We start from the raw sequence: 27,669 nt of genomic DNA, 5'->3' as shown, positions 1-27,669 counted from the left end.
CCGGTGTGACGTAGCTGCTGGTTATTGACCCCATGCACCGCCTGCACCAACGTGTCACAGACCCGCCCCCGAGCAGCAGCCTGTACTTGTCCGGTTACTGAACAGCAGCTGTCATTAAGGCTCCCCCGAGGACCAAGGACCGTCGTTCACAGAAATCTCTCGATCGGCTACTGGGGGAAAAATATCAATCTCCTCTGAATTATTAAAAATTATAGGTCCTTAAGTTTGCCACCACAATGCACTGCCTGAAAAGTCTGAGGACAACTAACCCGGGAATCTTGCAGCTCTTTAAAAATGCAGGGACCTCTGCCAGAGCTGGAGCTGACAGCATTGTTTTGTCCAGGACGCAGCAACCTGTGCTGCTCCCTTGCTGGGCCGCAGCATCACCCCACGCACACAGAGCCTTCCACCACCAGAAGGAGCCTGATGTGGACCAAGGACACCCCAAGTAGGTCACTAAACGAATAAATCACCATTAATTAGCCCAAATATTCCCACACGGTACTCCTGATTGAGCTGTCCTATGCACTAATATGAGTTACCAGATACATATATGGTAGTAGGAGTAGTAGTAGTAATAGTAGTAGTAGTAGTAGTAGTAGTAGTAGTAGTGTGTTATTCAGTCATCTAATATAATACAATGAGTAAAGCCTTTGTACAATCTAGTTTACAACATGACTGAAAAGGTTTGCAGAAGCATAATGATTATATATGCCTATCTTAAATTATTATCATGTATAACCCTCTAGATAATTAGATATCTACATCATCAATATATTGTGCAGTAAAATCTTTAAATAAAGTTGTTTACCCCAGGGCATGTGCATCTTACTCTGAAGTGCAACACTACGTTGTGAGAAATACTCTTAATATTCACTTTCTTGTGAAAGATGAAAAGAAATCTAAAACAGGAAATTCCAGTCATTACCTAACACAGCCATTCTGATTGGTCAATCACGGCATTCAATATCCCTCCGCGAGGCCGTTCATCCTTTTGGCGTCGGTTAGCATGGTTTATCCAACAAATGGTAAATTGAATTATAAAAACTCCAACCGGCACATCTAAAACTCACTAATCAGCATGTTATATAAATATTGTGTAATATGCAATGCAAGTAAAGCCTAAAACAAGTGGTTTTAAAGGGAAACCTCAGGCTATTGACGAAACGTTTAGCTAACGGTAACTCCGTGCCCAGCCATAAAATAGTCCGGTAAAAGGAAAATAAAATAAGCCTGTAAAACTAACTTTTACACTTCAGTTTTTCTAAAGGTTAATCAAACGAGACATCATGTGTTAATTGGTGAACTTTATGTGCTAGAAGGCTGTTTTATTTATTTATAATTGCTCTGCAAAGGAAGGCTAACTTTTCCTTTTTATGCTAAGCTAACATTGGTTAACATTAGCTGCTTAACTCACAGACAAGAGAGTGGTGTTGTTTACTCTTGGCAAGAAAACAAATGAGCATTCAAAAGTAACATTTTAAAAAGGCATATTACTCAACAATGTTATGAATAAAGATTATTGATTTACAAGTACACACATAGGATTTGGGCAACTAGCATGTGGGCGTTTCATTCTACATTTTACTTTTCTATTGTATTTTTGTATACATTTTCAGCTCTTGTTATAAGAAGAAAAATTGTGTTATTAACATAAACATACAAGTGAATACTATTTTGTAACCTATGTTTAAGGTATGCAAGACCCCAACAGTAAAGGGGTCAGAGAAAACAAACCTTTTTTTAGTATTTTACATACATACAGTCATGGCATAGGGGCCACAGCCCCTATGCCATGGGGCATACTTTGTCATACTGCTCATTGTTTTGAATTGATACATTGGAGCTAGTCCAAATTCAAAGATCACAACATACATATCATGTTTGTCGTCTCTCTTGATAGAAGTAGGTTGATGTCCAGTATGGAGGACCTACTTTTCTACACCATCACTGAAGGAAAAGAGACGATCCCCTTGTCCCAGTTCATTTCTGTGAGTCAACAGCACACTCACATTTCCTCTGTCATAACTTTCCATGAAATATGTGGCCATGCGCACAAACACACTGTGCCCTACAGCAGTATTGCATTTCAGAAAAGCACCGATGAATGTCGTTAAATAAACCTTGGGGAGTGATATAGGAGCCCATAACTTGAACCTATGGGGTCTCCAGCTGAATGCAGGGTCAAGTTTAAAATGTGTTTAGGAACTTTCTTATGTAACGGGACTAAATATAGTAGGTGTGACACTGAGGTAACCACCTTTCGAGAACAACGATGACAACATCTTTAGGTTAAACAACCGAACCTAAGGACTAATGTAGATTCACAGGCACATATCTACCTATACATGGACCCACAGGCACACACACACACACACACACTACTGAAGAGATGTCAAGCTTCTTTTTGCCATAGTTCATACTTTCAAAGTGGTATATCGTACATATCTCAGAAGATGAATGGGATATAGACTCTGTGGTGTTTTTGTGCTCCCTTATAACGAACAAGTTATTGCAAATCAACAGAGCCTCATTTAGCTTCATGCGGTGCGACCTTTAAGATACATTAAAAAAAAGCAGCCATGGACATCTGGTGACCTAGGTGTCTATGGCAACTCAGTCATTTTTAAATAGGAGCATGCATTTAGGAGGAGAGACGTGTGTCAAAGCAAATGTTATGTGATGCCTCGGATGACTGGATGTGTTTGAAGAGGGGACTGGGTTAGGACATAAATGGTGAAAGTATCCGTATCAATGCGTGTAGATTACTGCAAAGAGCATTCATCCTAAAAAATCACTTACAAGAAAGAATAGTTTTTAAAACCAGACTTAGGGTTTGTTTATTCCATTGTCTGTTAATTTGTAAATAAGCCAATTTGCATTGGAAATTGAATCCATTGTTTTTTTACATCATTAACACATTTTCAAACTTGTTTAAAATCATAGCTGGTTGTAATATAAATACCTGGCAGTGAATTGTATGGCAAACACTGTAGTGCAAGTTGAATAATAAAATGTGAAGCTTAATATCTCGTCCTAAACCATTTAAATTGTATGTTTTTTTATAATATACTGTATATATGTTGTATTAATATACTGTACAGCAGCCAGAAACACTCAAACACTATCATTCATTATTGTCTTGATTATTCATTTCATTGTTTTGTCTGTAAAACATATGTGGTTATGCAAACTGCTCACGAACCTAAACAGAAAGTTGAAGGATAAATCTCTAAAATAAGTGCACAAAAACCGACGAGGGCAGCCCCATACTTTGTTTTCCTGCTCGAAGGTTCAGAATGGCTTACGGACATGCAACAAAAGTAACTGCGAGCTTGCAGCCACGTGGTCGTTAGTCCGTTTGGTCACAGAATCAGTTCTCAGATGACTCTGGAGCCTCTCTGGTCGTCAGTTTGGTGCTCACGATGTTCCCAAAAATAGATGCACGTGGTTCATACAGTGGCTGTCAGCTTGACGTGTGACTTACAAGAGGGATTCCAGCATTCTGGTGTATTTCCTCCTTATCACCATGTGAGACACCCCTGAGCCTGTGAAGTCCCTTAACTATATATCCATGTACCCATGCTTGATATCCTGCTAATTGACGTTACATCAACACTGCTGTACATGACCCAGTGTATGATAAAGTCTGTCATCTACCATTCCTTTTATTGTGTATTAATTTGCTCAAAACCCCCTCTTCCACTTCTTCTCCAGGCTTTGAGAAAAACAGGTTTGTTGACGTCTGACCCTCGGCTACGCGACTGCGTCCGTCAGATGCGACAGTCCTCACGTGACTCTATCGGGCCAGTCATGATGGACCAGAAGCTCTTCAGAAGGTGAGAAAAGTGTTTATTTATGGAGACGTAGTAATGCACACAGTTATTCAAAGGGGGGGCGTATTCAACCTTTACCTGCATGTGAGAAGAAGACAGAACACCCGTGTTTAAATAAGCACTCTGATGTTCTTTCTAATAGGTTTCTTCTTGCATAATACAAAACAAATGTGTGGTATGCCAACGTGCAAGGTTAGGACGAGTGTTTCATACTTTTTCGTGGTCAAGTAAAGGAGTAACAGGAGTAGTCTGTGGCCAGCGCTATTTGAGTCCAAGAGATTGACAGAGACATGCGTTTTACGGCGAACAGCTGCTACTCACCAAATTCACATGCACACATGGCAGTCAAAGCAGGGTGCGGAAAGACCGAAGGGACTCTGGGACTGTTGATGAAAGGCCATCATTCTGCTTGAGCTCCAGACTGTTGCAATTACAGTAGTAGACTCAAAAGATCTGTAAGCTCCATGCAAACGGCATCATTTGTGAGTGTGATTCAGTCAGTCTCTGGCCTGGAACAGCAGAGGGTTACACAGTCTGGGAGTCTTCGTCGAACCTAATTGGCCGTGCCCATCTGCCTGTGCTTGTTTTCTGTGATTTGTGAGGTTATCCTTTCCTTAAGCACACTTAAGAGCTCACTATGCTTCTCAAAATAGAGAGTGCTGTCTTCTATTTTTATTTGATTTTTTTGAAAATGACCCATATGAATAATGCAAGCTCTCTCCGCTCTCTTCTCCTGGTGTCCCAAAGCCTCGCGCTCGCATCGACTCGGATCAGCGAGGGCTGCCGGCCAAATATTTTAGTTCAGACCAGCTGTGACAGAATGCGCATTAACTTTCCTTGAGATTTTACAGCGTTGATGGCAAATCATAGCAATGAAAATCTATAATAACTATTACGATCTGCTGACATAAGCAGATGTGTTTGTTTACTCTTTTAATCGGGTATTTATTGCTTTGGAGCAGATCATTTTGAATTTCAGAACGATAGAAACAAAAGTAAAGATGAAAGCCCACTGAGGAGTTGAGCATTTTAATTAAATGAAAATTGATTGGAGGTTCAGTTGCATATTTAGCGAAACCAGTCTTAGTGATTGAGACCATTTGAGACCGTTGTTTGAGTCGAACAGTTGTCTTAGGTACAGCGGTTCAATTAGCCATACTAGCCTGTAGCTATCTTTGTTAGAGAGCTTAACTTACTCTTGTGAAAATGTTTAAATTACTCAAAAAAACAACAATTTGATCAGTTACCTCTAGTGCTTTCTGGATGTGCTGGATTACTTGCAGAGGTCTGAGATATTTGTCTCAGAGATTTCTGCCTCCACACTGATGCCATGGATGTGAAATTACATTTATCTTGATTGTTTCTCTGGATAATCAACAAGACATACCGTCAACAGTTGTTATGGGAACAATTTTTTTCAGTAGAAGCTGGTTTAAATTAAAACTGTATTAGACTGAAAAACATTTTATTCTATTTTTTTCACACTGTCGAGCACCAAAAAGAAAATTAGATTTTTCCACTATCTCCGAGTGGCAGCAGAAATCTTAAAAGCTGGCATCTGGGTAGATAAAACCAAAATGATCTGCGTGGTTTATAATGTGTCCTGTTGTAGGTGTCTTGGCAACAACATCATGCTGCTGACGAAGGCCTTCAGAAAAAAGTTCATCATTCCGAACTTTGAAGAGCTGACCCAGCACATCGACAGGATGTATGACAGTGCACAACAGCAGGAGGCCGGGCAAGTAAGTAATAAACTAACACCATCCTGATTCACTGTCTGCTCGTTCATTCCAGTAACACATGTCTTCATGCAGGTAGCTAACTACATTCCTCAGCTGGCTAAGTTCAGCCCTGATCTCTGGGGAGTATCTCTGTGCACTATCGATGGACAGAGGTACGGGATCATCTTCACTTGAATGAATGTTTCCATTCTGAAAAACGTCCACTGTGTGTGTATCCCCCCTCACTCACACTCCTCCATCTTTGTTTGTTGCCATGCTCCTCCATTACATCCTCATGTAACACAGACACTCTGTGGGTGACACCAAGGTTCCCTTCTGTCTGCAGTCGTGCGTGAAGCCTCTGGAGTACGCCATCGCCGTGCACGAGTTCGGCAGCGAGCACGTTCACCACTTTGTGGGCAAGGAGCCCAGTGGATTCAAGTTCAACAAACTGTCACTGAATGACGAAGGTAAGCGATTGCCGCAATCGAGACCCCAGTTACCACTGCACTTGTTTAACTGTTCTCCGCCACTTAGTAATTGAGGAATCTTGGCAACCCTTGATCAGTATTTTCTACAGACGTTTCTTTGTGAGAAGAGCAAATAAAAAGCTCTCATTTTACTGGAAAAAAAGTTGTCCTGTTCAACTTTTTGCCAAATTGTGTACCATTTTTATCATCTCACCTTTATGGATATTTGCTATTACATGATCCCCTCTGGAGCAGATACATTGTATTTCATGTGTTCGGTTCATTGGCTGATGTTTTTAAGTTCCTCGGTTGAAATATCGCCTCTAATCGCAGTAGTTTATTGCTCGAGTGGTTGGGGGGCAAACGAGTGATAACGTGCTCTCGTTCCTTCTGCAGATAAACCACACAATCCGATGGTGAATGCCGGAGCTATCGTCATCAGTTCTTTAATTAAGGTAAAACGAGAAGGCTTGTCAGCAACGAATGCATTGATGTGATAGCAGATGCAGAGGTTTTTCTTTTAGAATATAGACACAAAATGTGCCACAACACAGCTGGATGTCATTAATGAGGAGGTCAGGGTGAAAAACAAAGAGTGGACTCTCAGGCGGTGTGCGTTCATGCCCACGGCTCTCTGTTTTTAAACCCAGACGGTATGTTATTCCCCTTCAATTATTACTGTGCAGCACAGCGTTCTGCTGCAGTCCCTCACTGCGCGTAAACACAGTTCAAAAGGACAATCGTGTAGGCCTTAAAAAGTCATGATGAAAAAACAGAAATTGAACAGGATCGACATGTTTCTATGTTCCATCTTATAAAAGAGGTCAGTAAATGATGCTTTCAGGTTGTTGTTTTTAAACATTGCTCTTTGCTACATCCTCAGTAGAAGCATAACGCTGGATACAAAAAGTTAAGTCAACACAGGGTCACTTATTGTGAAACGTGACACTGTCACTATTTGCACACTCTCGGACAGCAGTGCTAAAAGAAATCATTGCTTTCGTGCTGTGAAACATCTGCTTCTGAAAATGGTATCATGCATTTATTACGGTTTTGAAGGCAAAAACGATCATCGGACTGAGGTTAAGTTCAGTGAGAAGCCACAAAGTTTCGTAAAAGCAGAAGCTCTCAGTGATCAGTCCTCTATCTAATCATTCTATTGGCTGATAGCTTGGTGCCCGTCGCGGCTGGACTATGGTCATCATCATCTGATTTACCAGACTGCCTTATTTGTGAACTTTGGCCTCACTGTAAAGTGGAGTTTAGCCATATATGGTCATGTATTTTTCCTCTGTGGAGTTTCTCTGACAGCTCCTAGCTGACCGAAGAGATACTCTGGACTTTTTAATCATTTGTGGGTCAGGTTCAGGAAGGGACTCTGTGGGCCTGACCGCAGGGGCGTGTGTGCTTCTGGCCAATTGCAGCCCCCAGAACAGAAGGTGTGTTAACCCCACCTGACCTGTGTGAGTGTGTGGAGGGGGAACATAGTGTGTTATTATATTTGAAAATGGTGTATATTCATACATACTGAGGCGGTTACACACTTAAAAGCGTGATCATTTACACAAAGGGCAGAGAAAATATAATGCTGATAAAAGCCATTATTGACTTTCTGCAATATTCATACCCCAGTGGGAGCAACTGTACCTACAAAAGTTGAAATGGCACAAATGTATATGTTTTGTTGAAAAACTAGTTGTCAGAGCGCCAGAGAGAAACAACCTGGAAAGAAATAAATCAACTCCTGTATTGGGCATGAGGTTGAGCCTGAGGTCACCCTCTCAACTCACAGTAATATTTGATATCATCATTAACATTTATAGGTAGAGACATTAAATATGAATGTGACATGGGTCCCCATTCTTCAACTTTACAACTTGGTTATAATCCCTTACTGTTTTTTTCCCCTCTCTGTTGACAGCCAGATTCAAATAAGGCCGAGAGGTTCGACTATGTGAGCAAATGCTTTTCCTTTTCAAACTTTTTCTTGATTCCACGTATTTGTTGGGTCGTCCTGCTCAACCATTTATAAATATGATGTAATTGCAGGTGATGGAGTACTTGAACCGGCTGTCTGGGTCAGAATATGTGGGCTTTAGCAATGCAACGTGAGTACTGTGCTTTTACCTTAATCACGTGAAAATGCAACTTTCTAAATTCTTGTTGTCTTCTTGCAGTTTCCAGTCAGAAAGGGAGACCGGTGATAGGAATTATGCAATTGGTTATTACCTCAAAGAGAAAAAAGTGAGTTTTTTTTTTAAGTTTTATGTTTAATTACAATTAATTACAAGTGCTTGTCCAGCGCTCAGGTTTTAAGAAAAAAAATTAATGTCCCAATTATGTGCAAACGCTTGATTTTAAATCTTTCAGTGCTTTCCTGACAATGCAGATATGACAGCAGCCCTCGACTTCTACTTTCAGGTAAGTCTCTTTGTCTTTGACATCGTATATCGTAGTGTGGATGAAACTTTTTCAGGAAAGGTTGCCAGGCTAGCTGTTTCCACCTGTTTCCAGTCTTTATGCTAAGCTAAGCTAGCTGCTAGCTGTAGCGTGATTTATTTTCTAAAATCTTGGCAATAAGCAAACAAGTGTATTTCCCAGAAGTCATTCTCCTCCTTTAAATGTTGTTTCAGTTGTGCTCCATCGAGGTGAACTGTGAGTCAGGAAGTGTCATGGCTGCCACACTGGCCAACGGGGGTATTTGTCCAATCACAGGCGAGTCTGTGCTGAGCTCTGAAGCCGTTCGCAACACCTTGAGCCTCATGCATTCCTGCGGCATGTACGACTTCTCTGGACAGTTTGCCTTCCACGTGAGTCCCCCTGGACTCAAAATCATCTGTTTGAAAGCATTGTTGCTCCTCCAAGTGGTGGCACGACATGACGCATTGAATCCGGGTTGAGACTTTTTGTTTGCCGCTCTTGTTCAGGTGGGCTTGCCTGCCAAATCTGGTGTTTCTGGTGCTGTTCTGCTGGTTGTGCCCAACGTCATGGGTATGATGTGTTGGTCTCCACCTTTAGATCGGCTTGGAAACAGTGTTCGTGGCATTCACTTCTGTCAGGTATGCAGTCGCCGTCACAGTTTTATTGGTTTGTCTTTATCTTGCAATATGTCCGCATGCTTCAAGCGTTCCACTTTAATCAACGGTCGATTCCCTAGGACCTGCTGTCTCATTTCAACTTCCACAATTACGACAACCTGAGACACTTCACGAAGAAACACGACCCCAGGAGAAGATCAGACGATGAACCCGTAAGTTCAGTGTCACGAGTGTGGAAGGCTGCGACCGTCAATCTGACGAGTAATAAAACATAAATCCTTTTCACACATGCCCTGAAATGTTCTGGAACATTTGCTGCACAGGTTCACGGAGCAAACCAATCACAAGACTCCACTCATAACGTATTTAAATCTGAGGCTTGTTTAGGGTTAACATTGGCACCAGATAAACTACTTCTTCTTCTTCTTCTTCTTCTTCTTCTTCTTCTTCTTAGTGAAAAGGGCTATAGATGCTGCTTGGGGTGACTTAATGCAGAATATTGTTTATATAGGTTTAAGAAACAGGCAACTATCATGCAGTAATTGTTGCCTTTTGATCCATTAGAACAAGTCAGTGGTAAACCTGATGTTTGCAGCGCACAGTGGGGACCTCTCTGCTCTGAGGAGGTAAGTCAAATCAAAAACATGACCTTTCATTCCTCATCACAAAGCTCCGACACCAGAGGAACATACAATAATATGTATGATAATATCGTCTGTGTGTTAAATATGAAGCTGGAGCAATGTCTTAAATCTAAACCTAGTATATGTGTTTGTGTAATCTGTACAAAGTACGTTTAATTCATCAAACAAGATATTACATGGTAATTATTGAGATATATATATATAATTATTGATATATATATATATATATATGTATATATTTATATATATATATATATATATATATATATATATATATATATATATACAGGTGTTAGTAGGCAGTTTTCTTTACCTCGGACAGAGCCATGCTAGCTGATTCCCCCTGCTTCCAGTCTTTATGCTAAGCTAACCGTCTCTTGTCTGTAGCTTCATATCACATACAGACATGAGAGTGTGAACTCTTTAGACTATTCTTTTTATTCCCCATTCTCTACTTTTTAAAACACGTCTGCTTTCATATTAACAAGTTCTACATGTTTCTGACAGTTCGCCATCACTCGAGTCAACCTTTTATGTGTCCTTTGCTCTTCCTCCAGGTTTGCCCTTTCAGCTGTGAACATGGAGCAGAGAGACTATGACTCTCGCACAGCGCTCCACGTTGCTGCTGCAGAAGGTGACACTTCCTTGTTTGTTCATTCATTCCACGTTCAACAATCTCTGCTGTGAGATTCAAACAAGAATAAATACATATGGCATTGGGCTTGCTCTCATTTGTGTTTCAGGTCACGCGGAAGCTGTTGTCTTCCTAACTGAAGTATGTAAAGTGAATCCCATCATGAAAGACAGGTAGGGGTTTAAAATCATAACGTATTCTTGGATTAAAAATGTGAGATAAATGTGTCCATTCTTATGGTATGGCTCTAAAAACATAGCAAAGAATGGAATATCATGCAAAGGATTAACTAAACAAAGGAGAAGGTAATTTATCAAATGTAACAAACATGAACATTCTCATAAAGAATGCCGGCAGGCAAACATGCTGCCAGTTCGACTAATGTTGAAGCCAAACACCCAGCGTAGCACAAGGTGTGTCAGGGGAGACGGGGCGGGTCTTATAGGCTGAAGACAGTTGGTCAGCTGCCTCCAATTTGCTTGATGGCCTCACGCTCCAACCAACCAGGAACCTGCAGGGACACTGAAAGACAGACGCAGCAACGCAACATATCCATAATAACATATTACATTGTGTTTTCTATCAGGTGGGGGAACACGCCTCTAGATGACGCCATGCAGTTTGGCCATGATGTTATTGTTTCAGCCCTGCAAGACTACCAGCGTGAGTACGCGGACAGCAACGCACAAAGCGCCACGGAGGAGCAGAAGACCCCGCCGGACACGCTGAAGAGCATCGTCTAAACCACAAGGGTTTGTAACGGAAATCAATCTATTTTATTACGAGAGGACTGAAAGGACACGGGACGATTGAGACCTGATGAATGATTGAGATTATTTTCAATGTGGTAATAGATGTTATATAATGTATTTATACTGTTGGAAAAGCTATTCAGTGCAGGATTAAGTCCCTCTATGGTGTATTCCTGCAGACGGGAGAAATTATTCAACAGTGTAAAGTATCAACAAAGCACTACATAATAAGGCAATCTGTTGTTTTATGCGGAGAAAAAATATATAAATTTAAGTCGTGATTGGATTGTGTTGCAATATTAATGAAGTGTTTTTGTGTGCTCAGTTTATATAAAATGCCACTGTGATGTAAATATCTAATATATTGAGCCTACTTATTGTTCAAATATGGAAATATATTTTGATTAATCAATATTTCATTTAATCAGGGAACTTCATGGGTATAAATATTCCCAAAGCTGCTTCATTCATTAATCAAACTCAACAGGAGGTGATTTACCGGTAGTTGCACTTATTGTTTACACCAGTTCATAAAGGCTCACAGGCCAGTTTATTCACTGCAGATACTTGCAATGAATGATGAATGCAAATGAATGAATGTTGCAAACTAGACACACAGATTTGTTTAAAGTGAGACTTTTTTTTGTTTAATTAAAGCTTTTGATTGTTAGTATGCAGTACTGCGAAAGTAAGTCAACTTAGTTGTGATAAAATGTATTTAGTATTCTTCCATCTCAAATGATTGCATTTTATTAATTATGTTGTATTTCATTTAACTCTGTGAAATGATTCCTAAACAGTACTTTAGTCTGTCACTGTAAATATGTATCATTGTGCTGTAAATAAAAGAGAAAAGTAAAAGCAGTTTCAGGGAAGTTATTTTATCAAACAATATACAGCATGAGCATGAAAAAGCTCTGTACTCTGTAATATCAGAGCAAAGCGTTCAAATTTAACAGAACCACACATCCTTTTCATCCCACATCATTTAGTCTGAGAGGTAATACATGAGGTACACACACACAAATACCGCTTTTGTGGTGATTGCATGATGCTGGATGACATACACAAAGTATGAGCTTGCATTGTTACGAGTCATTATGAACCAACTGGACCGAGAAAAATTAACCATCACCTGTAATAACCTGCAAATGAGTCCGACATAGATATTGCTGTTGTGGTAAACGTTGCCGCTGTGCCAAGCTCCATCCCACCACCATCACCATCCCAGTTCAGCCTGCTTCACTTTAGGCCTTCGGGCTCCTCCAGACCAGAGTGTGTGAGCAGCTCCCCGTCCCAAAGTCCAAATGCGGGGCAGAGGGGAGCCTTGAACTGAGCCCGGATGGTGTGAATGATTGTGTGTTTTTCGATGTCCATCAGCTCCAAAACGCCCGCTTCGTAGTCGAGCCGGATGCCGATGCGGTCGGGCTTTCCCACCTGCGCCACGGGAACTATCTTGTTGCCGGTCATAGCGAACCACTTGCGCTGAGCGTAGCCAAATACCCAGGAGGAGCTGTTGGTGCCCACACAGTCCTCTCTGGACATCAGCGCCTCGGCCACACCCAGACGAAACTCTTGGGACTTTTTGACCGTCACCTCCCAGTAGTGACGTCCGCTGCTGATCTTCTCGTCGCCAAACACGTTGGCCCAGTCTCGGAAGCGCTCCGGGTTGCTTTGCACGTGGCTGGGGTCCAGGCCCAGCATGCGGTAGATGACGGCAGTGTTTTTCTTGAAGAGGTCCAGGCTGCTGTGAGCCGTCCGCTCATCGAGCCTGAACTGAAGATCTACGGAGAAGAAGAAGAAGAAGAAGAAGAAAATAAATGTTTCACGATGTCTTTCAGTTCGATATTTAATGGATTTAATGGAAGCCTCATTGATCTCGTCATTAGCAAATTACTCTAAATCTGGCTCTATGCTTGCGATTTAAGAATGATGTGAATATTTGGGGTATTTATTGCTTTACTGGAGTGAAGATACAGACAGGGAACCACAGACAGGGACCAGTTGGGACCAATTGGAATCGAACTGGCGACATTAAGGTTATGTGGAATACGCCGTACGGCCCTCCAATAAAATCATGGAAACCAATTGATCCCAAATTGGGCAGAAAAGAGTTTAATAAACCTCTTTGACTTGTGAAACACAGGTGTGATTTATAACTTCCCTTAACTTACTTCAGAGGGAGATACAGAGAGGCCATATCAGCTATAAAAAACAACTACGTATTTTCCAACAAAGCATTTTGGGTAATGGGAGTTATTTCACACAATGCTAATTATCCTTTTAATTACACAATAATAATTTGAGACTATTTGCTCAAATCCTCGGTTGCAAGTGTTGTTATTATTATTATACAATTAAAAGGACAGTGGCTGATAATAGTTTTAGGTTCAATGTCCAAGGACGATGTAAAGAGCCCCCTAGAAAAACATTAATTTTGATATCCATCACATATCAGTGTTATGCTATAAACCAAGTTGCATGTAAAAATGTATTTATAATAATAATAATAATAATAATAATACAAATATTTTACGTGGATTTATTCTAAGAAAAATGCAGGACAACGTGGTAAACTTGGACTTGCTCGGCTAGTTCATTACCTGTGGGTAATACATGGACAGATGAGGAATTAGGATGTAGGTTATAGCAGCAAATTGGGGAGTAACGGTAGTTGCCTAATCAGATTATCACCATGTTAGACTGTGTAGGAAACGAGTATAATTGTGGAATTTCCTGGTTTTGCATTTCTCCAAAGTAGTTTTTTCCACTTAAAAACGCCTCTGTAAACAACTCAACTAAGTCTTGCTCAAGTTAGCGAAGACAAAGTATAAGTCTGTTTGTCTCCACCCGAGGAAACTTTAGTTTTCTTATTTATTTCGAGTGTATTATTGTTGCAGGAAGGACCGCTTATAACGGGACAAAAGCTGCAGAACAATAACACACATCCATCATTGCTGTCAGTGGCTCTGCCTGCTGAGACATTGACCTCTGTGCTGCAGCTCAAGCAGCGAACTACTATTTTCTTATTTAACTTTTACAAAATAGAACCACTCACTGTTCCCCGTGGAGGCGGAGATGTAGCATCTCCTCGCGGGCAGACTGCGAGTGACTGACAAGGAGGAGACAGTCCGTCCTGCCAGTCCACACAGACGGGCTGCTCTTACGGGGATCGCCATGTTTTTCAGTGTTGCTTCTGCTGCTCACATGTTTTGGTCCCTTCGTCCTTTCTGGGTCGACGAATGAAGCAGCCGCGCCCTCTACTGCCCCCTGCAGGCCTGGAGAGGAAACACCACGACCCGCCACACCAATGACACTTCTGCAGGAAGAAAGTCTCAACATTTGCAACCGTTTCACTTTAAGTTTCATTTAATTTAATTTCCTTAATAATACTCTCTGCACTGTATATATCTTTCATCCCAGCTATTTGTATTTTGTTTGTGTATATATCTCTCATCCCTGTTGTTTTTAGTCTGTACGTTGCTACTCCGACAACACATTTCCCCTTAGGGATTAATAAAGCATATATTCATTCATTCATTCTCAGAGAGTATACCTCTTAAACCTCAACTTTATTTGACTGAATTATGCGGAAAAGTGAATCAAATGATCCACAAGACATCTCTAATTTGATGGAACGGTGCAGCCTTAAAAATAAATAAATACAGGAAGTTAAAGTCAGTTTTATTTGTCAATTCTTCCATTGTGCTAGCATACAGAAGATTTGAAATTGTGTTTCTCTTCTGTCCGACATAAAGTGAATGTACTGTAATAAAGTGCAAAAACAGTTAAAGTTAAAAAAAAAAATACTTTGGTTTAATCAGAAGTAACATTAGAGGTGCAACTAAAGGTAAATGGAAAATGGAGCTGTACTTGTATGTTCTAGTCTTCTGACCGCTCAAAGTGCTTTATCATGGGTGTCATCATTCACCCATTCACACACTGATGGGAGGAGATACCATGCAAGGTGCCACCTGTCCATCAGGACTATCTAACCTTCACACACATACACATTCACACACTGCAGGAACAGCCTGAGGGAGCAAGTTAAGTGTCTTGCCCAAAGGACACATGGACATGGACTAGCGGAGCCAGACAATTAAGAAGCTGTGGCCAGGTGTCATTTCTGCTGACTGATTTAAACAATAATAGTCTTCAGTAAGGAGCTAGAACAGGCTTAAAGATATGCATTCAAATAAACGTAGCACAATGGTGATTGAGACTGTGGCCAACTGACAAAAGGCTTGCAATATTACAAACGGTGTGTCTGTGGCGACATTCCTGGGAAAGAGGCCGTATGGGAGATTTTCTGCATTGTATACACACAACAGTGAACTCCTGCACGCAGTTCTGAAAGCTTGAAGCTCATGTATCAGACAAAAATAATTAGACAGAATAGGAATAGCACGGACATGGTCACTTGATTCGCCCAGAAGAAAATTGTGATTTTTGTTATTTGTTATGGCGACAACACAGTGGAGCCCTAGAGAGTTATCCCAGCTCGCTGGGAGGAAGCAGACACAGCACCAGCCCATTCTTCAGCTCATTTCCCTGCTAACCATCTTAGCATTACAGCTTGGTGGAATTAGAAAACTAATCCATTTGAACTAGGAAGCAGGAATTTCCGTGTTCTAGTTCAAATTCCCGACTGAGCCTGAAGTTGGATTTTTTTTCACTCCAAAAGTCTGAAATTCTATAATATCATGTTATTTTTTTAAAGAACTGTGTGCATAGTTCTAATGTTTGTTTGTGTGTGTGGGTGAGAACTGTATGGCACCATTTTCCCATAGAAAGTTGACACATAAACCCAGTTTGCAATACTGCAAATATAAAACTGGTGTAATGTTTTCGTCAGTGTGCCATAAGCTCGATCACTAGAGTGACTTAACAGACATTTACATCAATGAAAATCTTCAAGATTGCCGCCCAAAGTCGGTTTTAGTTTATACGGAAGAGCCCGTACAACGGTCGCTATAATTCTGCTTTTATGATTTGAATGTGTCCGATAAACTCCTATTGTGTTTCTCTCGACTCCAGACTGCTAAACTCCAGCTCAAAAACATGAAGTACACGAGAGTAAAAGCATAAACATACAGATATCCCAACAGTTACTGAGTAGGAGCTAGTTGGTTAGCTGTAAACGCTTCATACTAAATACAATTCGACTAATGCTCCAAAAAGCACTTTTGTGAAATAGATAATAAATGCCTCTCAGTAATAAAAGTTACTAGGAGCAAGAAATGCTAGAGGCAGAATAACCACGTGACATCATCCCTTCCAGGAAACCTTATAGATCAATTATATTGATCTATAAACCTGCAAAGTTTTCACGCTTTATTTCTCAACCTACTCTAAGGGTCTAAATGCTGCTTTGAATCTCTCTCCACACTACCAGAAGTTAGGTTTTGGTGAAGAAATGCTGAATCTTTTATTCATTTAATTGACCCGAAAGTAGTTAAATTCAGAAATATTGACTCTACTGGAAGACTCACCATGTGTAATTATGTTAACTGTAGAGTGCAAAGTCCCTCCAGGTTGATAAAAACCCCCACAATCCCAGCAGAAATCTGACCTCATTTTAAATTTGATTTAAAAAAAGTGAAAATGTTTATGTTTGGCATTTGGCTCTAAACAGAGAGCAATGGAGATCCATACTAAGAGCGAGCTTCAAATATAGCTAAAGACAGCTGTTGAATACTTAAACTTCAAACTCGTATTTGGAATCGATAACAAAAAGTATATTTTTCTGCAATATTATCACAACTGTGTGTTACTCCACCGCCGTGGTCGAGGAGACAGATCACTTACTCACGTTAATATACTTCAGTAAATGACTCGGTCACAGTCACATGTCAAAAACCAGACACCTTTGGGAAAAGTTTGCTTCAGCTTCCTTAATATGTTGAATTGAATACACACATCTGCATTATTTATAGATGTTGATTATAACTGCTCCAGGGCACAATGACAAATGTAGTGTCTTTCAATGTCGGATAAGATTCTATTGTTTCATGCTGCCTCATTTAAGGTGGGTGATGCATCTTTCATGACGTGTAATAAATATTTTGTTATATTAACAAAGCTTGACTCGGCCTTGTTGCACAGTCAGATCCATTTTTCACGCCACCATCCAGCTGGGGACTAAATGTCATTGTTTATTCATGGCCTAATCTAAAAATGATTTTCCTTTGCGGTGCCTGATGATGGCTTTGTCTTGGAGAGTAGCTCTTCAGATATCCTCACCTCTTCAAACTGACACGGAGGTTCGGGTGGATGCTTCCCGTTCAAATTCCTTTCTCTCGACTTCAAGTCTAGATTTGATTCATTCAGAATGTAAGTCATGACATGAATACTGAAAATCATACGGCAGAGCATCACTATTCTGCATGGCACACTATGAGGAAATACACACAATTGATCTGTCATTTATGTCAAGTTAATTGTGTCTATAAAGGGAACGTTTGGCACAAAAGACATTGTTCTTGATTTGATTTAGTTGTTTTATAGACCAATGGATTGATGAATTGAGAATATAATCAGATTAATCAATAACAAACATATTTCTCAGTGGCGGCGGTAGTATATGTTGGAGGCTGATATATATAGTTTAATAATGCAACAATAATAATGAGAAACCATTGAAGGAAACAGCTAAAATATAAAAGTATTGACAGAGCTCAGTTCAGTTTCATGTGTTGTGTTTCACTCCACTGTCTAAATACTGAACTATATTTTGGTCTGTGAGTGTGTTGAATCTTTAGTATTTTAGTTGTATTTCACGTATTTGTACTTTATTGGCTGCGGGGAAGTGTTGCTCTGCTCCATCTCTCATTGTTGGCATATGTTGCCACAGTCTGTTTACCCTGAGTTGCCAGATTTGTCTGGATCCACCAGTCCCAGTGGCCGGGTAGTGGTCACTACGGCTGTATGTGGGTTAAAGGGACACTGCACCAGTTTTACACACGAAGTTTAGTCTAATTGTCTTGTCTTCTGCAATGCAAAGAACTTTGAGTGCACCCTTCATTTTTATGTTTTGTGTTCTCACAGAAAGACAGGTGGAACAAATGCTAAATGAGAGATTGCATTGAAGAACAGAGGTGAGGGACCTGATATACCTTTTTGTTGAAAGACGTTATGAGCTCGCCTCGTATATAAAGTCAGGAGCCAATGCAGCTTCGATTTTGCCCTTTCTCCTTTTAATCCATCTCTCATGACACCCCTAATGTTTTGGACGTGTGATACTGAATTGCAATTGTTCCCCTTAATGTACCTATTTTTCCAAATTATTTCCTTTCTCTCTCTCTCTCTCTCTCTCTGTCTCTCTCTCTCTCTCTCTCTCTCTCTCTCTCTCTCTCTCTCGGGTCTGCGGTTAAGATGTGAAACTACAGTAACTCACAGGTGAACAGCAGCGCGTCAGTCCATCCTCTCCTCCCCTCTCCTCTCCTCCTGTCCTCCTCTCCTCTCGCTGCTGAGCAGGCGGGCAGACACAAACAAGAGCTGGAGGGGAAAAAAGCTCACGACTCACCACCACCGACCAGAATAACCGACCCTTCTTGACTCCCAACCACGTTTTTTATTTTTATTTCTGATTCCAGAGTGGAGAAAATCTCCTCACTTGACCCGAAAATCTGCGGATTTGAGAGGACGTGCGTAAAGGGCAGCTCCAAGAGGAACTCTTAGTAAACGAGCCGGGAGTGTCAAAAGGATTCTCTCTCCTCTCGGTCTCCGGGGTTCCTCTTGTTGGCGTGCAGCAATGATGCGTGCTTCACTGGACTCGACCAGCGAATGCACGGGCTGATGAAACACTTTGTCAATCCTTTTTCTTCTTCTTCTTCTTCTTCTTCTTTGCCTTCCTGCACCCCAGTGAGGAGAAACCTGCAGCGGCGATAAATCTTCTTATTGATATTTGGGCTATGCATGCTTTAAGGTGGCGCTGCTCTGGGGAAATGCACCACTTCTATAGCCCGCAATTCAATATTTAAATTTATTTATTTTCTAAAGAGTGATCAAACTGTGTCTCCATCTGTGTGCGCGAGGGATGGCGACCAGAGTCCACGAGTGGTTATCTTCACGTTCGCACATGTTCGGGTGGATAATGACAGCTTATGCCACAGGTGAATGAATATCGGCTCAGTTTCTCTCTTGAAGCTCTTTTTTTTCTGACTCCGGGCGCTCGGATCGAGCTTGTTGCACACAGTGACAATGGATCTCAAAGTAGAAGCCGAAGAGATGGACACAAATCAGCCTCCACCCATAGAAGTTTTTGCGCACAGTTCGACTCTGCACGGAATCTCTCACATCTTCACGTACGAGCGGTTCTGCATCAAGCGCTGCCTGTGGGTCGTGTTTTTCTTGGGGTCTCTGACCTTCCTGCTGTTCGTGTGCGTGGACCGGATCCACTTCTACCTCGAGTACCCGCACGTCACCAAACTGGATGAGGTCACCACCCCGATCATGACGTTCCCCGCGGTCACCTTTTGCAACCTGAACGCGTTTCGGTTCAGCCGGGTGACGCGCAACGACCTGTACCACGCAGGGGAGCTGCTGGCGCTGCTCAACCAGAGGTACAGGTCACAAGTTGCTTCTGCATTTCGCTGCTTATGCTTTATCATCTGCATGTTGTATTCCCTTGATATCAAATCATTCCTTCAACCTTCCACCCATTCCCCTTGTTATTGTGGATGTCTAAATGTGTTTAATATTGCAAATATCAGTGATGGAATGTATTATTTACTCAAACTTGAGGTACATTTACTGTACTTGAGTGTTTCCAGAGAAATGTTGTACTTTTTAATCCACTGTCAGATGTATTTGACAGCTACAATATACTTTGCATATTAAGATTTAGACACAAAACCTACAATGTTCTTGTAAAAAATTGTATAAATTGTCTCCCGTCGACCAGCTAAGTGAAATGCTGCTTACACATTATTGCAGAAGTAATATTAATAACACTCACAGCGGTCACTTTTCTGCATTTTGATCATTTCAGTACATTTCAATATTTCTTATATAGTTATATATCCAATGCACGACTTTTACGTGTTAAGGTGTGTCTTTACAGTTTTGTAATTCTACTTGGGTAATCTATTTTATAAAGATTTGTGTTATATTTGTTGAAATTCTCTGTCAGTAAATAAAATTCCCTGACAAAAAAAGAGAGAAAATAATAATTGAATGACTCAGGAGGTAATTAGCCCGTCCAATGACTTAATGTGAGTCGTATGGCTACCTGCCTGTCTGTCTGTCTACCAACCTGCCTGTCTGTCTGTCTACCAGCCTGTCTGTCTGCACTCTGCCTGTGTGCTCACTGTGTGTCTTCCACAAGCTGCTGATTGACAGCTGTGAGTAGACTTACAATAGCCATGTTTGATGTTTACGATCATAATGATAATTTTGGGTGAGATTTTTGGAGATAGGCCTGAAGGTCAGTGTTTCCTCGCTAGATTTAGCGACTTTCCGTCTTCACATTCCTCCTGATGCAAATAAAAAAGATACACTACAGGAATGCACTGCTGTTTTTGGACACTCCACTTTATGGTCTATTTGACTGTAAATGGGACCATAATTTACTAAATTAACATCATTATGTATTGAAGAGGACTTGAAACTAGCAATTGAGACCATAAAGTCATGTTTACAATGTTTATTGAGGTAATAAATTCAAGAGATAAGTAAGATCATTTTCTCATAGACTTCTATAGAATCCAAATTATTTTTGCAACCGGAGCAGTTGCCTCCTGCTGGCCAGTAGAGAGAATGCACGTGTTAACATTGGCTTTACTCTGAGGTTGCCGCCTGGTTGCAGAATGACAATGAATGATCCCTGAACCTTGAACCCTCTCGTTTATTTCATTAATAAAAAAGGGTTGTCAACACTGCGCTGGGTGTTTCTGTCGGATCATTTTTTAAATCCAGCGCACTCATGCTGGTTTCTCTAATGCTCCCAAGCTTGAGGTAATGAATCTGAATACTTCATCCACTGGTAATTGTATCTTCCGCTCATCCAACAAGCCCTAATAGTTTTTACCTTGTTGAGTCATTCAGTGTTTGTCAGGCTAGAATTAACTGATCAGAGAGCGGCAGCCGTCTTGTCGGTGCAGCTGAGGGCTCTGGATGCCGGAGCAGGCGACCACATGTACCGTATGCACAGGAGGAAAAGAAGCAGAGAGTCTTTGATTGCAAGTGAAATGACAGATGCTCTGAGTATCTTTGTCAGTTATGCATTTAAATCCTCATGTTTTTGTAACTCCAACTGAGCTGAAGACAACTCCACTCTTTCCCAGTTAATCCACTTTGATTCTGTGCAGTGAAAGAATGTAACGTCTCTGGATAGTTTACGTTGATTAGGTTCATGCACATGGATGTCCAAGGAGCAGAGAAAGAGGAAAGATCTCATCGAGTGAGAGGCTTCGAACATTGTTTGAAACATGTTGCTTCCCCGTGTTGCGTCGTAATATTGTTCCAAATGTCAACAATGGCAGCCAAAATCAAACAAAACCGTAAAATGGGGTTATTTGCCACGTTTAGTCATCTGAGTGATGGGTTCGGTTGACTTGATCCTCTGACAGGCTGTCAGTTAAAGAGATCAAGGTGAGGGCATGCAGGGCTGAAGGCCTCTGACGGCTTTGCTTTTTGGTGGATGTGCAGCCAACTTCTGTTCTAAATCTTTAATGAAGATCCCAGTTTGAACACTAAAATTAGCTCTTTTTTTCTGTGACGCTGGTGTCACTGATGATCAACACTTGCCATCTGTTTTTTAATTTTTTTTAATTTTTTATGGATACATCTCATAATCTCGCATTTCCAGGCAGCGGTTCACAAGAAATACTTCGCAGAGTTTTGAGACCAAAGCATAAACGGGGCTGAGTTTGCTTCTCCATGTACTCATCTCAACTCTCGCACTCTGAAGTAGGTTTAGTGCTCATTATCCTGCCTCCCTTGGCAAAGCATGGAGGTGATGCAACGGCACACTTAGCCGTTATACCCCTGGCCAGAAATGAAAGTGCTTGTGGCATGAAATCCATTTAAGGCTGTTCTCCTCCCACTTCCCATGTTTGGAGTCATTGGTCTGGGAAATGTCTTGTGGCATGATATTTAAGCCGCACACATCCTGAAGTGTGAGCCTTCGCCGATCCCGGTGGCTTGTTTCTCTTCGGATTTTATCTCATAAGTGCCTTCTTGGCGGGTTTGTCCACTACACAAACAGTGGGGATGCGAGTGCCTCTCCTCAATTTAGTTCCCTTTCAATCAAACAAAAACACTCCATTGCTCTGCCATAATGAGGCTTAATTAAATCGTTATGCCAGAAAAATTATCCTCGAACTGATTTCTAAATTTGAATGAGGTTCTTTACTATTGATTTGATGTTTGAAAGATTTCAGTATGTACCTAATACAATAGAAGCTCTTCTTTAAATGTTAAATTTAATCTTGTATTAATGTAATCCCTAAACACATATGAGGTGCAGTAATAGTCACACAAAAGATCAATGAAAGACCGTATTCATAAAAGAGTGGCTATTCATATGAGAACATTTCATTTGAGGCAGTCTTCTAGGAAAAAAAAAAAAAAAAACGTCACGCAATTTGCTCTTTGGTGAGTCCATTAAGATGGTGACATTTTTAATAACGGCACAATGGGGGATCACAGCGAGGGTAGAGGCTGGGTGCATTCACAGCAATTCTGCTCTCTTTTGATACGAAGCAGCATGGTCAGAATTTTGTGAGCTCCATTAAATTAAAGGAAATTTCCCAGTGCCACCGATAATGCTGAGTTTGATGTGTGTCTGGCTCTCCACTCAGTTACTCGCAGGCCTTTTATTCCTAATGTAGTTTAAAAAAAGACTCGGGCTGGTGATGCAGACAAAATGAAATATCAAGTGTAACGGAATACCGAGATATCATTAATGAGGTGATATCTGGGGCTGTTGCCGTGCGAGAAAACCTTTGAGAACTCAAAGTATCCTTAGTGATAAATATATGATGAAACGTGAGAACATTCATGCTCCATTTCATCGAACGAGCTAATACGTTGGGAACACATTGTATCATGCTACCGTAAGACCAGGAAATACAACCCCGACACCTCAATATTACAATATCAAATATACATTTATATTTAATATGGATAACAAATGAATATGGATAAAAAAAAAGCCTCACAATTGCTTAAAAAGAATCTCTGCTCCACAAACGTGACTAACAGTCTACAGTCGTGTTAGCTGTGCTAACATGTGACAATGCTAGCATGCTGATGTTTTGAGGTCATTGTTTAGCTGTCCAGACCGCAAAAATACTGTTTTGGTTCTCTCACTGCTCTTGTAGCCTCGTTCTCAGCACAAAATAAAAGCTCTGAAACTTCAGACAGACACTTTCCAACTCACTGGTGAACATAGTGCAGCATTTAGCAGCTAAACGTCCAGATATTTTCCTCAGGAGTTGGTAGAGACTAAAAATAGAGCTAACAATAGAGTGAATATTGGACTTAATTCGCTAGGTGGCCAGGAACATGACTCCATATGAATGATAAGGTTGTTCTGTCACTACTGGATGTGAAAATAACAATAAGGCAATGTTGCGTTAGCTTGTATAGCTTGTTTCCCCTACCCCCAAGTTTTCAGTTAGCAGTTTTAAAGTACAGCTGAGGCTGATGAGAATATCACTAGTTGTTATTAGGTCATGAACCAAAGTATTGGACAACAACATTGTGACCTGATTATTGTACTAGAAAAACAAATCAGGGCATCACCGAAGTGATCACAATTCACTCTGAGAGGGAACGTCATGAACGTCTGCATCAAATGGAAAGAGAAGCAATCCAATAACAGCATTAGACATAAAGTAAAACATATGAAGAAAACATCATCTGGGAAACATTCATGTCTGTATAAACTGTTGTGGTAATCCACATCATGTAGATGTTGAGATATTTTTCAGAATAAGTGAAAACTTTGACTTTGCTAGTGTCTCCAGGATTCATCATCTGGGGAATGTCTTTTCCAAATCTCCTGTCAATCCATCACGTTGTTGTCGAGATTTTTCTGTCCGGACCAAAGTGGTGGAATGATTAAAAAATAAATAATAATAACATGAAAAACTAATGCTGCCATTCTTTTTTTTACAGGATTGAAAATGTATGTTTCTTGCATTGTAAGAAGTCACGGAAATAATGAGCGGAGATACTTATGAGTGAATTCACTCAAAGTCATAAGTAGCATGATTCCCTCTAAACAGATTCTTGAAAATTCCATATTTTCTTGCCATACCTTTTGACATTTTTGTCAGACTCGCTTTGAAATTTCAGACTTCATATGAGAGTTTAGCTAAATGTTCTCATGGCCAAAAAACTCCAATAAAGATAAACACATTTTTCTCCCACGTTTGAATCCAGTTAAGTGAGAATGGAGTTTAAGTGTAGCCTGAAGCTGCTAAATTTACCGTGAATGGATGACTGTCTTTATGGACCCGTACAGCTCTCGTCTGAACTTTATTATGTACTGTATGTTCAAGCGTTACAATCTGGTAGTGCCATCAGTTAAGAGCCAGAAAATGTTCCAGAAAACCATCCATATTTCTTTGCTCAGTTTTCTGTCTCTTGTGATTCATTCTGGACTCTATTATTTTTAGCTTTGCTTCAGAGGGGGAAAGGTTGAGATGAAGACTCATAAACCTTCCTGAAGTGTGCAAATATATGAAGTCAAGTAGTTTATCACCAGGCAGTGATCATTCACTGTGAAGTCCTGTTCAATGAAAGTCCTCCATCCACACCTACCTTCATCAAATCTGCACTTAAAATGTATGAAATACTTCTTTGACCTCTCTTTCTGTCTGTCGGTTCGTCCAGGTACGAGATCAGGGACATACATCTCGTGGAGGAGAGCGTCCTGGAGAGCCTAAAGGTTAAAGCTGATTTTCATAATTTCAAGCCGCGACCCTTCAACATGCGGGAGTTCTACGACCGGACCGGCCACGACATCAACGACATGCTGCTGGCCTGCCACTTCCACGGCACCGAGTGCAGAGCGGAGGACTTCAAAGTGGTACGTTGTCTCCCGAGAGGAGTCGATCCAATCTTGATTCAAGGATAAGTTTGTTTGTCAACAAATCCTGCTAAAGACCAAAACCAACAATGAATTCATCCTGCTACAGTAACCAGTCTGTGTAGCCAAAGCTAGTGATACAGCACGTTCCTCTTTCTGTCAAAGGACAATTATAATGACACTGCAGCGTTTGTGCACATTTTTTCTCAATTATTCAAAAAGGAGAAATCCTCTTTTTTTGAAATATTTGTATAAGTGGCGTTTTCCATAGTAACAGTTGACTGACATTTGCTTAGCTTTCGTTGCTAAGGAGTAAGGGCCGCGTCACAGCCTTTTAAAGGTTACAAGATGTAATGCATTTTACAAGAAAACAATTGTTATATAGTGGCGAGCAACCAGAATGTATATTTTGCTCTTTTCTAAACAAGAAAAGGGCAGCACATAAAAAGACACAGGCCTCCTGCACATTCACTCATTCACACAGCAGTCATCCATTGTTGGTTAATTTACGTTCAATATTTGTGAGAATGCGCCATGCTGTTCTGTTTGGATACCAAGATAAAGCCAGTTAGACATGGTCAGTTGTAACCAAAAATCTTTTTATTATGTATAATGTCAATTATTATTAAGTCAAAATAGACACCAGTTATGCTGATTTCTCACATCAATAAACCACAATGTTTATTTGGAGTGGATCCCATGTACGCTGTCCTTCTTCCTTAAATACTTACTAGGGCACCAAATCCGCAACTGAAAATAGTTCACAACAAATGCCCCCTTTATTCCTGTTTGAGTAACGTCCCCGTCTTTTAGGAAATGATTACTTCAGAAAAAGAAAGATGTTCGTCTACAGTAGGGAAAAATAATTTGAGGGTTAAGAGTCACAGACAGGAAAGTCAGAAAGTATTGCGAGGCGGATGAACACGTTGTTAAAACACATTGTGATTATTTATTTTTTCACAATAAGAAGAATATAGACTATATCACAAGCCTTTTTTTCCTCCTTTATATTTTTAAAATTTTTAAAATAACACAGTCCATTTGATTCTTTGTTTGAATAGTAGCGTGCAGACAACACTCACTGTATAAATCATAGCACCGTCTATTTATAGTGAGTTAAAGAATGATGAAACCCCGACAGCAGAGAGAGAGCGAACCTGAGCGAACTGAAGGAAAAGACATTTTTCTAGGTTAGTTTTCTGGGGAAACCTGCTGTGATTTTGTCTGTGGATGCTGCTGTTTTCAATCGAAAGCTTCTCTGGTGTGACTATACGTCACCGTACATGTTGTTGAGTGAACATGCATGTCTTTTTTATCCCCAGAGCATGTGTCAGACAACACCTGAAATACACCTCTATGATTGATTCTTCTTTTCCTTGTTTTAAGATGGAAACATCCGCATGTGTTCATCAGCCAAGATTCATGATCAAACATTCTTTTTGCCTTTTTTATTTATTCAATTGAATCCCCACAGCTCTGAGTGAATGTTTACTACCTTTCCATCTTTTTATTATCATTTATTTGTACTTACAAAACAAGCAGAGGGGTTGTATTGTGCAGCGAGGTGTGGAAAGATGCAGTGGAGCTGGTCAAAGAAGGGTTTTTTCTCCAGTCCACTGACTGATTATATACAGTATGTCCGCGTGACCGAAGCTGTTGTAAGTTTACTCTGCAGCAAAAAGTATGGGCTGTACTGTCTCTGCCATAAAAGATTGCTGTTGCTGCTGTCGCACCCAGGCTCCGTTGCCAACGGTCACTGGCATCAGACGTGGTTTTTAAGTTGGAGCTGAACATTGATCATTCCTCACAGCAGCCTCACTCAATTGGATTGGATTAAGTTTAATGTTATTTTATCTTTCCGCAAGAAGATTCATGTTTATCTTTGCTGGACATCCGTGGTTGTAGATCCTGCATATTTTTACAGCCAAATGGTTCTTACCAGCAGAGATGTCAAAGAAGATATCTGTATTTTTGGCTGGGTGGAACATTAATACACACATTCACACACAATGAGACCAAAGAGGAGCTCAACACGCTGCAACGTCCCACAGCAGCTGCATTGAAGTAGCTTTGAAGTGATATTTTCTGCTCATGGGCAATTTTATAAATGTTCTCACTAACCCAGTGAAAGGGAAACTACTGGAAGCCGTTATGCAGTTTAAAGTAGTGATATTAATGTGGATCAACTCTGTTATTAGACGTCTCTGGTAGCAAGTAGCAACTCTGATGTATTTTGATGTCTCTACAACAGCTCCTCTTTGAATTTAGAATTATATTCGGGTCTCTTTTTTTGTTGTAGAGCTCTGCATGGTCAGGCACCTGCCTGCACTAAAGGAGACAAAGGAACGTGGGAAATCATGAACACTGCAAATGGTTTTTAAAGTGCAGCCTCGCCTTTTGTTTCGTGTTTTGCATTTACCTAATTCATTATTTTGTTTTTCACGCTTGTGTTGTGTCTGGACTATATATAAAGTTCATTTTATTTATCAAAATTACAATCTGTGCACTCTATCATTCAATATATTTTGCTTTT

At 40.6% G+C, this 27,669-nt stretch overlaps 3 protein-coding genes across 4 annotated transcripts in view; 2 read left to right on the top strand and 1 right to left on the bottom strand.

The window, feature by feature from the left end:
• Positions 1 to 236: 236 nt before the first annotated feature.
• gls2a (glutaminase 2a (liver, mitochondrial)) lies at positions 237 to 11,948 on the top strand (the record flags this gene model as incomplete). Of its 2 annotated transcripts, none has more annotated exons than XM_079226208.1 (18): positions 237 to 448; positions 1,910 to 1,991; positions 3,718 to 3,839; positions 5,449 to 5,578; positions 5,651 to 5,730; positions 5,864 to 6,027; positions 6,424 to 6,482; positions 7,949 to 7,981; positions 8,077 to 8,135; positions 8,205 to 8,271; positions 8,398 to 8,448; positions 8,661 to 8,837; positions 8,955 to 9,086; positions 9,185 to 9,277; positions 9,630 to 9,691; positions 10,267 to 10,343; positions 10,453 to 10,516; positions 10,930 to 11,948. In XM_079226208.1, the coding sequence occupies 18 exons, from the start codon at positions 237 to 239 to the stop codon at positions 11,084 to 11,086; spliced, it is 1,821 nt and encodes a 606-aa protein (XP_079082334.1). In that variant the 3' UTR covers positions 11,087 to 11,948. The 2 variants fall into 2 exon arrangements, with proteins under 2 accessions (XP_079082334.1, XP_079082333.1); XM_079226207.1 differs by having other exon boundaries at positions 1,904 to 1,991.
• Positions 11,949 to 11,966: 18 nt separating this feature from the next.
• On the bottom strand, positions 11,967 to 14,283 carry spryd4 (SPRY domain containing 4). Its single transcript, XM_079226206.1, has 2 exons — positions 14,154 to 14,283; positions 11,967 to 12,879 (listed from the first exon to the last, which is right to left on the bottom strand). The coding sequence occupies exons 1-2, from the start codon at positions 14,272 to 14,274 to the stop codon at positions 12,338 to 12,340; spliced, it is 663 nt and encodes a 220-aa protein (XP_079082332.1). The 5' UTR covers positions 14,275 to 14,283; the 3' UTR covers positions 11,967 to 12,337.
• Positions 14,284 to 19,297: 5,014 nt separating this feature from the next.
• Positions 19,298 to 27,669, top strand: part of LOC306744255 (acid-sensing ion channel 1-like) — a gene marked incomplete at its 5' end in the record, with an annotated part of 43,253 nt that continues 34,881 nt past the window's right edge. The window contains 2 exons of the mRNA XM_079226864.1: positions 19,298 to 19,659; positions 24,941 to 25,136. Coding sequence (XP_079082990.1) covers positions 19,298 to 19,659; positions 24,941 to 25,136 — 558 coding nt within the window. The remainder of the gene's footprint in view (positions 19,660 to 24,940; positions 25,137 to 27,669) is intronic.

Source organism: Taurulus bubalis, assembly GCF_910589615.1.
Source record: "Taurulus bubalis genome assembly, chromosome: 11".
Lineage (NCBI taxonomy): Eukaryota > Metazoa > Chordata > Actinopteri > Perciformes > Cottidae > Taurulus > Taurulus bubalis.
The sequence above is the reverse complement of the archived record's forward strand: the minus strand, read 5'-3'. Positions and strand labels throughout refer to the sequence as shown.